A 10,282-nucleotide genomic window follows, 5' to 3' on the forward strand; every position below is an offset into this window, starting at 1 on the left:
CTGCAAACATAGAGCAGTATGTTCTTGTGGAGTCCCACTTCAGCCTCTGCTTCTTCTTCCAGCTCCTCCAGCCTGGAGCCTGCCCACCCCCATTGCCTCTGCTTGTCTTCCCATCGCCTTGTTTAAGTGTGTCTTTTCCTCTCTAACAAATTTATACAAAGGCCCAAGTAACTCATGCAAACCTTACTGATGCAACTGAAAAACCAAATAACAGCTAAGACAGCTGAAGGTTTGATGTTTCTCGGGAGTGAGTGTGTATGTCTCAGCATTGTTATATGGAAAAAACTGTCCATGTGTTCCTAGTCAAACATTTTCCTTGGCTCCACTTTAGCATTTTCAATAGCCAAGTTTCAATGCGGAGTAGCAAGCGTCCTTGGGTAACTGGTACTCCAGCGGGCACAGTATTGTCCCTAGCAGATTAAGCGGTACATCTGTATCGTGCAGTGGAAGGCATAAAGCGTTATACAGATGGTGCTGTCACACATCTTTCAGTATCGTAGGAATGAATTTAGTATTTTTGCTGTGACTTTCTTTCAATGAATATAATGACTAGATTAGTTCCTTGATTAGAATGATGGCACCATATCTGCATAAATAGCACAAAGCAGCCAGAACACAAGTCCTGAAAAGTTGGTAGTTTCTCCAAATACTTAGCAATCTAAAGAAGACAAGCTAATTTTTTTTTTATCTTAGATGCCTTAAGTTAGATATCTTTATCTGTAGTTGAGCAGCTAATTACCTGAGGTGACAACATGACCTTGAGGCATGCTGAGCCCATACTTCTTTTTTTTTTAAATTCATAGGGAGTTCATTGGCACTGAAAAGTGTATCGATGACATAAGTGCCTAAAAATGAATGCAGATTCTCCACCTTTTAAATATCAAAGTTGAACTGTCTTCTGAAAGTTTGGAAACTGTAGCTGTGAGCAATCTATTTTTAGTGGCTGTCTGCTCAGGTAGGAGATCTGTTCCTTTCAGTTTGATGATGGTTGTTAAAATCAACACTGCCATCTTAAAGGCTTCTCCAAAATGTAAATAAAAGAAAACCTACAGTGTTTAAGTGTTTTCTGATCTGAGTGAGCTTCAAGGACTCTTAAATTTCAGCTGGCTCTGCAGGGAAACTCACAGTCATATCAGCTTTTTCATCCCTGTAGGGTTATTGCATGTGGTCTGATGAACTGAAATGGGAGAGTGGATAGAAAAAAAGAAAGAAGAAAGAAAGCCTGTAATAAATAGCTGTGTGCATTAATATATCTCTCAGTGCTATTGAAAAAAATGCAGACATTTTCTTTGAGAAAAAAAAAGAGCAGTGTTAGTGCTTTCTAAAGGCCAGGATCTTCTCTTTCATATGTGTAGCTCCTGTTGACATCAATGACAAGACCCAGCCCTGTGAGGTCATCCGTAACCTCAGTGAGTGTCCTCCAAGATGTCAGCTCTCACTCTGATAGGTGCTGAGGGTGCTCAGCACCAGCTGAATCAGGGCGACAAGCTATAGAGTTGCTTGCGCGTCCCTGCCTTTTGGCTTGACATGATACTGTCCTGTTTTAGCTTACGTCCTTCATACAAACTAGTTCTGGGAGTTCGCTGACATCTCACAGTTAAGGAACAGACATTAGGAGTATTTTTATGGTGTGGATTCATTACTCCATCCTGGCAGTATAAATTGCACTTAAATTGTATTTATATCTTCTTTAAACTGACAAGGCAATGTAATGGCTCACAAGTATGACAAAGGAATTAAGTAGCATGGGAAAGGGAGAAAGGATGTATTGTTAGATAAGAATCTGAATTCTTCCCGTGCAAATACAAGCAAATTCCCACTGGAAAGGAATGTCACATTAGCAGATTGGACAAAAAGGAGTGAAAGAAATACACAGTAGGGGAATGCATGGTTTGAATTAAGATCTGAGTCTTGGCTGCCTTTCATTTCCACATCATAATGATCAAGCCCAATTTCTACTACACAAGCCACAGGCTTAAAAATAAATGCACATGTAATACTTTGATATTTCATGTGATAAAATTGCTAGGGAAACCCATTTCAGCATTCAAGTCCCCAGATAAAACAATCAGAGCTGGTCTAATAGAAGCTGCTGAGAACAGTATTCCCTTGCTTTTATTTGAGGGAGGGAGGTATTTGTTTTCTGCAGAGCCATCCAGCCACCCGTTTTTTTCCTTTAGTGTCCTGCCTCACTCCAGGACTACTGCAGCTGACCTCAGCAATTGAGGGCTTATTCACAAATACTTTTATTTGTGCTTTAGTGAATGAAGACCATTAAAAGGGCTCTTTATTCGGGGCATGGAATAAAATCAGATATACTGATCAGTCCTCACATCTGTGTTTCTGAGCTGCAGAATTCTCTAAAACACAACCAGTCCTACACACTTTACTCCCCTGGTTTTTTTTGCTTAAAGAATACAAGGTAGCGTGCCTTGGTACCAAGCTGATGACAGGTTTTTGAGGAGGTATTGAAGGACACGTTGTAATCACTACCTGTGATGCTACAGATGGGCTCAGTGGAACATCCTAAGATAAGCAGACTTTCAAATGCTGTATGTTGCTTTAGAGGGCAAAATAATCATCACTGTGGCTCCCAGATTTTCACAGGCAACTTATGCAAGTCCCGGTACAGTGGGACTCATTAGATCTCTATATGATGGACTTTCTACTAAGCTTCCAAACCAGCTCTGCCTCCTGCATTCAGGTTGCCTTTTGGAGCGTGAGCCTCCTTGTTTTATCTAGGTGGAACAGACATAGCCAGCAAACAGTAGTGTTTGTGGTGACTCATGTGGCAGGATTTTCAGTATTCCAGGTCAGGCAATAGAGAGCTCCTCAGGGACTGCTGCTTTCCATTAGTGCCATGTTACTTCTTTATCCTGGCAATTTCCCATTTGTTTTAGCCACCTAAAGATAACAAATTGATAACAAGGGAGGTAAAACTACTAACAAAAAGCAAAATGCAAGTTTATCCAAGATTTATCAAGTGGCATCTTTGGACTGATAAGCAGCAGTGTAATTCAAGGCCACAGAAGGTGGTGGAAGTGCAGCAGATCAAGAAGTGGCCAACTTACTGATCTGGCATGTCATTTTATCTGGAATGGAGGAAGAGAACAGCAATGGCACAAGGGAAAACATAGACAAAATGTATCTTGATAAAGAAAATTTTTAATGTGCTTAGGGAAAGCATGATATTTGATAATCAGTAGTGGTTGTGGGAAGCAGTTTCTTCATCTCCTCTGGACTGGATTTTGCTGTCGTTAACAAGATCTAATGTACATTGTCTGACTCACTTCACATCATCCCAGTCACCATATAAATCACCCTGTTCTCTAAGAGACACAGGCAGGAATGTGTAGTGTGGTTCATTTGTTCTGAGAGTGCAACTGAGTGTGTGTTGTATGTGTGTGCATGCATGTGTGAGAGAGGAAAAGTGGAGGAAAGAAAGACCAGAGAGCCAGATAATCCCTCAAACTATTTGTTTAGGCTTGATAATTAATGAACACAAGCATTTGTCACCTCAGTGTTGAGGGCATCAAACTAGGGGCAGCAGCTTTGCAGGTTAAGAAGGCTTCAATCCATCTTCATCTGCTGATAGTAATTGGAGGACCTTGTCAGAGATTTGGAGGGGATTTATTGATGAGATACATAGGATTTGCAGAAGGACATGGTACTAAATAATTTCTTTTTTCTTTCTTTTTTTCTTTTTAGCTTTTCAGAATTTATAATCGTTTGGGAAGTTCACTTCCTTCCCCTGCCTTCAGCTTTCCTTTAACGATGTGAATGAGAGGAGATGATCTCTTGCCAAATAGAATATTTGAGCTGATACAATATACTTTGGCAGGATTTGAGATTCTGTCCCTCTTATTTCTTTTCTTCCCCTTTTAATTAATATTGTCTGTAGTATAAGCATGACGATGTTGTGATGTGAAAAAATTGGTTCTTCCTATGAAAAAAGGATCTCTTGGAAATAAGAAATGTCAGTGCTGGTTGAAAATAATGGCTAAGCTATTGCACACCTCTGTTATCTATAGTAAATCACATGGATGCCTGCAAATTTCAACTGACTGCCATTTCATTTTTCTCTGTCTCCGCTTCATAAAGCCAGGAATGCAGAATAGTGGAGAAATATTGTAAAGACTAAAAGTTGTTTCCAAGTTGCTTACAGATTTGTCAAGGTCTAGTCATTGGGGCTGAATTTGTCCATGTTGGATACCTCTTAACATGAGGGCTGTTAAAGTAGAAAGGAGTCAAAATAAGAAAACCAAACAAGGATGTGGATATCTTGAAGAAGACAGGAAAGAAGAGTATATGGCTCCTCATACATGTTCCTCTCCAGTGTCTGGACGGAGACCCCAGATCCCTCAGAGGTGCTCTTCTACCACCAGTAAAACCTACTTGCATAATAAGGGCCATAATAAGATGTGGGGATCTGCACTGCTAGGTATGCTGTGTTTGGCTGTTAAGGAATGCACAAAGGTTTTAGTAACATAAATGCTTTTGTAGAGATGCGAAACTATGGAAGTCTCCAGCGGAGCTGGGAGGAGGCACAGGCCTCGTAATTTCCAACCTTAACTGTACAAAATTCTGCACTTATTTTCTCATTCTGCTCTCCAAAAGAGAGCACCACTGGCAGACAATGTCAAGCCTGTTGTGGTAGATGCTTGCAATGCTGCCAGTGTTTTTCCCTTCCGTAAGCTGATGAAAAGTAAGTGTATCTTACACACCTCCCCAATGGTACACGAGGCTGTTCTCCTGGTTTAGGGAGAAGGAAGGCAACAGGGTGCTGAATTGCCAGAGGACATGCATCTTTTTCTCTCTATACATATCCATTTAAAAAAAAAATCCTTTGCTTTCCCACAACTGGGTTTGCTCTACCGTAGATTTCTATGATACAAATTTAAGCTGTGCCCTGCAGCTTTATGTTTCTGTCTGTTCAGCCATTTCAGCATTGTTTCTCTAATGAAAGATCAACTGTTTTAATTTCTGTACCCAGTTCACCCTTCCCAGCGTCTGAGCCACCCTGGCTCCGTTTCAGCTGTTTGAAGTGCATTTGAATCACCAAGAACTTTGCATTCTTTCCTGTTGTGCCACGACTTATTTTTTTTTCTTTCAGTCCCTCAAGAACTTGCTGATAGTACTTTGGAAATCAAATATTCAGTACAGTCCAGCCTTCTGCACAGCTAAATGCCCCTTGCTGTTTTCATTGAAAAGCTTTAAATTTAACTAGAAGGCTAGCAATTCCCTTTGTTTATAACCATAACGTAACAAATTGTAGCCAATTGAAAAACATATTAGGTTGTAAATTTGTATTATGACTGGATGTTAACAGGGTGGCAATGTTTTCCCCCAATGGTGATTTTCAGCCTAGTTGTTCTGATGCACCCAAGTGTAAAGTTATTAGGGCCATCTGCAGTTTTAAGGCTGGGAAGAAAAGAACTTTGGTTTTGTGTGAAGTTGCACTCCGGCAATCTGTCTACGCGTCTGCTGGCTAAACAGGCAAGACACAGAGCAAATGGAAAAATAAAGAAATCTCCTGCAAAGAAAGCTACTGAGACGTGGAGAAGTAAATATCTGTATCATCTGGATGGGATTTCAAATGGCAAAGAGCTGACCTCTAGCTTTGTGTTTGCTTCTAATGATGACTTCTAACAGTGCTACCTGCAGAGAACAAAGGCACTCCAATTAAATCCAGGCCATTTGTATTTTAATCGCAGAGATCATACCAGAATCCCCGTCCTCCTCTCCTTGACAGAGAAATGCGGAGAACTTTTTAATTATCTCAAGGATAAAGTGTGTTTTACTTAAAAGAAACCTTTCTCCAGCAAAATGACAATTGTTCTGTGAATCTTTTTCTTTCAGGTGAATCCTCTCCTCCAACCATTTCCAAGATGCTCTGGTAGCTTCTTATTCCTGCTAAGATATTTATGCCTTGTTTAATTTGACAGCTCCCTGTGACACCTGTGCATGGGAGACATGAGGAAAATAAGTGTTCTGTCAAGTGCCTCTAGTAATTTCTTTGGTTTGTCTCTTTCGGGTTTCATGTGACAGGAATAACTTTCTTTATAAATCATGTAAATTGTAGCTTGTTAATGGGTACTTTGGTGTTACAGACATCTCGTATCAATTATTTTATATGTTCTTTTGCAAAACAGTTGCAGGAGGGATAACAGTGGAACCTTTAGTGAAAAATGTGACTGATTTTCTGCCCCATCAGTTGAAGCTTGGTTTGCTTTAAATGCAGTGCAAAGGCATTGTCTTCCATTTTCTCCAGCTGCCATTCAGAGCTGAGAGATTGATGAGCTGCAATGGATTGAGCTGTTTTATTTAAGACCCTGTCTTTAACCATATCCCTCTCCTTTCAGGAAGCTGTAGTAAGCACCTGGATTCAGTTCAGTGACAGCTCTGTTACTCCGTTGGACATTTATGACTCTAAGGACTTCTCCCTTTCTGCTGTGTCGTTAGACGAAGCGGTTGTCTCAGTCCGCCAGAACACTGCTGTAGAATGGCCGGTTGTGGCAGCAGAAGGTGAAGGTCAGGGCATGTTAATCAAGGTGGACATGATGATCTCTGAAGCCTGCCAGAAGTCCAAGAGGAAAAGTGTCCTGGCTGTGGGGAATGGCAACATCAAAGTCAAGTTTGGCCAGAATGATGCAGACTCCAATACAGGTGGAGATTATGCTGATGAGATTGAAAACCACGCTAGCGACCGGCGGCACAAGGTGTCAGATCAGGAACGGTATGGCCAGGATGGACGATATTATGGTAGCTCTTCAGCAGAGCGAGAGGAGGGTGCCATCAGGAAAGTCAGCACCACAGCAAAATCCATTATAAAAAATAAAGTAATTAAAAACAATAGGCTGGATGGTGGCAAACTCTCGGACGATAATCAGCTGCAAAACATTCCTATAGACTTCACCAACTTCCCTGCTCAAGTAGACCTCCCAAAAGGCAATGCAGGCATGGAGGAAAATGATCTGGTGCAGACACCTAGGGGCCTTAGTGATTTGGAGATTGGGATGTATGCTCTGCTAGGGGTCTTCTGCCTGGCAATTCTAGTCTTCCTAATAAACTGTGCAACATTTGCACTGAAGTACCGTCACAAGCAGGTTCTGGTGGAAGGACAGGCCACCATGACCCATTCCCATGACTGGGTCTGGCTGGGAAATGAAGCAGAACTGCTGGAGAACACAGCAGATGCATCACCTCAGCAGGATGAGCACACAACTATTATCGACCGAGGCTCGGGATGCGAGGAGAGCAACCAGCTTCTCAATGGCAATGCTCAGAAGAACATTCAGAGCCAGGTTCACAGGTGTGCTGACTCAGGGGGCAAGGTCGGAAAGGAACAGAAATCTGAACCTTTACATTCACCAACATCTAAACGGAAGCGGGTAAAATTCACGACATTCACTACCATCCCACCTGATGATGGTTGTCCTACTGTCAATTCAATCCTAAATAGCAATGATGATGACATTAAGTGGGTGTGCCAGGATATGGACCTGGGGGACTCCAAAGAGATACGAAACTACATGGAGAAGTTCAAAGACAAAGTGTAGCTCCTCGCTGTTTTTTTGGGTTTAACCACACCTTGATGCCTTCAGTTCTACAGTATATATTGGGACAGAAGAAGGGGAGGGGAAGGAATCACCAGGAGTAATGATGAGGCAGTTTCTATAATCAGGGAAAGAAATTTGCCAAACTGTCCATGGTTTGGTTTTGGTTTTCATTTTGTTCTGTTTTTCCAGTGGTTATTCTGCTACTCATGGATTTAGGAAGTGGAATATAAATAGCAGAAAGGAACAAGGAAATTGTATGACCAGTATGATGAACTGGGCAAGATGAGGTTGTGAAAACTTGTTTTATGGGTCATACAAATAATAATGACAGTAGTGTTTCAAAGTACCAAAAATATTTGTAAAAAGAAAAGAGAGAATATAGGATCATGAAAAGAATAAGCAAGAGACAAACAATAACTTGTCTGTATTTCTAATAAAACATAACAGTAATGGACATATGACCCACAAGGAGACTTTTTAGATTGTTACTCAGACTGTTTCTTTTTATTCCTTCATTTGAAGTGAAGATGTGTCTTTGGCATTGCATATGAAGGAGGAAGAAATTACCTGGTATTTTTATTTTTACTTTTCTGTTTGTCTTGTAAGTTGAAACAGAGTAATTTTCCCTCATGTATTTTTCTTTTAAATATCTTAAAACCGGGATGATTTTCAATTCACTAAGTTCACAGTGGACCAAGAACATTTTGTTTCTAAGTTAGCTATAAGTAATCTCCTGTAATTTAAAGAATTCAGGGGATAAGTATTGACTAATAATTTCCAGGTGGTGTCTCTTCTGAAAGCCTAAGCCTCCATTGTTTCACCTTAGCTAGAAATATGTTCTATTTGGAGGAAGTATTCATTTTACTTCTAGGTTTGGATTGTTTATTTAGTCGTTTGTTTTGAATTTCCACAACCAAAGTTCCCATGTTTCACCAAGGGAAGAAGGTGCTGTTTTACGTTAGCTTTTAGAAGTACCAACTGATGGGAGTGCCCCACTGGTGCATTTCAAATGTACCTGGAACTGAGACCGTCACAGGCCAAATATGTACAGCCTGGATCTTGGTTGTTTGCCAAGTCCATGAATTCATAATTTCATTCTGTAATTTTCTGTTTATGCTAATGTCACCAGCTCTCATCAAGCTCTGAAAGCTAGAAGAAGAATGAACAGAAAGACATTGATTTTCCCCAAACTTTTATTTCCTTGTACTGGAAGAGCTGGCCTCTGGACAGACTGTTGGAAGGGAGGGAAATGTTGCTGAAGCAAGATCAAGAAATATCTGGAGCTATTTTATAGATTTATTTTTTTTTTGCCACTGGACCAGCTAAGACTGCAAATATCAGACTAGATTGTAAAGCTGATGTTTTGAATAAAAAAAAATACAAACCCAGTAATAAATCTGAAGCAAATACAAAACGGAGTCATAGATTCATTGTGTAAACTGGCAGAACTGTGTTGACTCAGTGCCGGTTTACACTAGTGGAGGACGCAGATCAAAATCTGTACAATGAGGAAACCACTGTCATCCCAAACCTTTTGTAACTGAAAGGAAGATGGTATATCCAGACTTTTGGAAAGCAGTATTATGTCCTGACTGTTAGCTGGAAGCACTTGCATTGTCCTGTCTTTACCCATGTATTTCTTTTTTTTTTTTTTTTTTTTTTTTAATTACTAAACTCAGTAGTTTGTTTTTTTTTTACTTGGACAAAATCAATCCTGCCACCCAGTAACATAGATGGACGTTTTAACAAGATATGCCTAGTATGCATTGTAGACTGAAAGAATGTAATATTTATTTATACATGTTATACAGATTGTAATTAAAATGCTTTACATGGCTTGACAAATTCACCTCTCTTTTCTGAGGGGAGGAGGCTCCTTCTGTCATTTCTGTGTTGAAGTACTGCATCCACTGCCTAACAGCTGAAACAAAATTTAAGGTGCTTTCTGAGGAGAGGAGAATAGAGATGTATGAAAGTTTTCCACTGCTCTGACCCTTCTTTGTGAACCGCTTCCCTTTCCCACCCAGGATGTGGTGATAATGATGGATGGCAGGAGAAGACAGCAGTCAGGCACAGTTCATGGTGGTGTCACTATTCATCTTGCTCTTCTTCATGCCTACCATCAGCACAAGCAACTCCAGGATTCTTGCTTCTGATGTGTGCAACTTTCATGCAGCCCAGTCATAATTAATTATGTTGCTTCTCTGATTGATATGGTAGGTTCAGATGGCAGCAAGTTTCACTGAATCACAACTGACATGTACAAAGCACCCTGTATCCCAAAGGACCCCAAGCTACTTTACAAGCTAAGCACAGTGATGCATCAGGCACACCTCAGGGATCAGTATATCTTGCTGGGAAAACGCAGGCGTCTCTGAGGTGGAAAAGGCATTTACAGCACGGAGCTGCAGAATACAATGGCAGAGGAACAAGAAAGACAGAATGGAGCAAAAATAATACACCATGCTAGCACAGAATATCATTGTTTGAAGTGCATTTTTAAGAAGGCTGCTGATGTGCTGAAGAGCCCTTGTCACAGCACATATGAGGGATGGCATCTCCGTAACCTAGTGCTCCCAAGCACTTTCTGGTGTACTGGTACAGCACTGGCTGGAGAGAAAAGGAGTAATTACTAAATCACTGTTTCTAGTCCAGGCACGCTGACTTTTGCAACTGGGGCTTTATAGGATCAGAAGAGAAAAGAGTATCTCCATCTAACGTAA

General features: G+C 40.8%; 1 protein-coding gene across 1 annotated transcript in view; it reads left to right on the forward strand.

Annotated features, from left to right (window-relative positions):
* Positions 1-9,266, forward strand: part of TMEM132C (transmembrane protein 132C) — a 208,191-nt gene extending 198,925 nt beyond the window's left edge. Inside the window, exon 9 of the mRNA XM_086761403.1 lies at positions 6,363-9,266. Coding sequence (XP_086617529.1) covers positions 6,363-7,559 — 1,197 coding nt within the window. The 3' untranslated portion in view covers positions 7,560-9,266. The remainder of the gene's footprint in view (positions 1-6,362) is intronic.
* The last annotated feature ends 1,016 nt before the right edge of the window (positions 9,267-10,282 follow it).

The sequence above is a fragment of the Chlamydotis macqueenii genome, chromosome 17 (genome assembly GCF_036417535.1).
Source record: "Chlamydotis macqueenii isolate bChlMac1 chromosome 17, bChlMac1.mat, whole genome shotgun sequence".
Classification (NCBI taxonomy): domain Eukaryota; kingdom Metazoa; phylum Chordata; class Aves; order Otidiformes; family Otididae; genus Chlamydotis; species Chlamydotis macqueenii.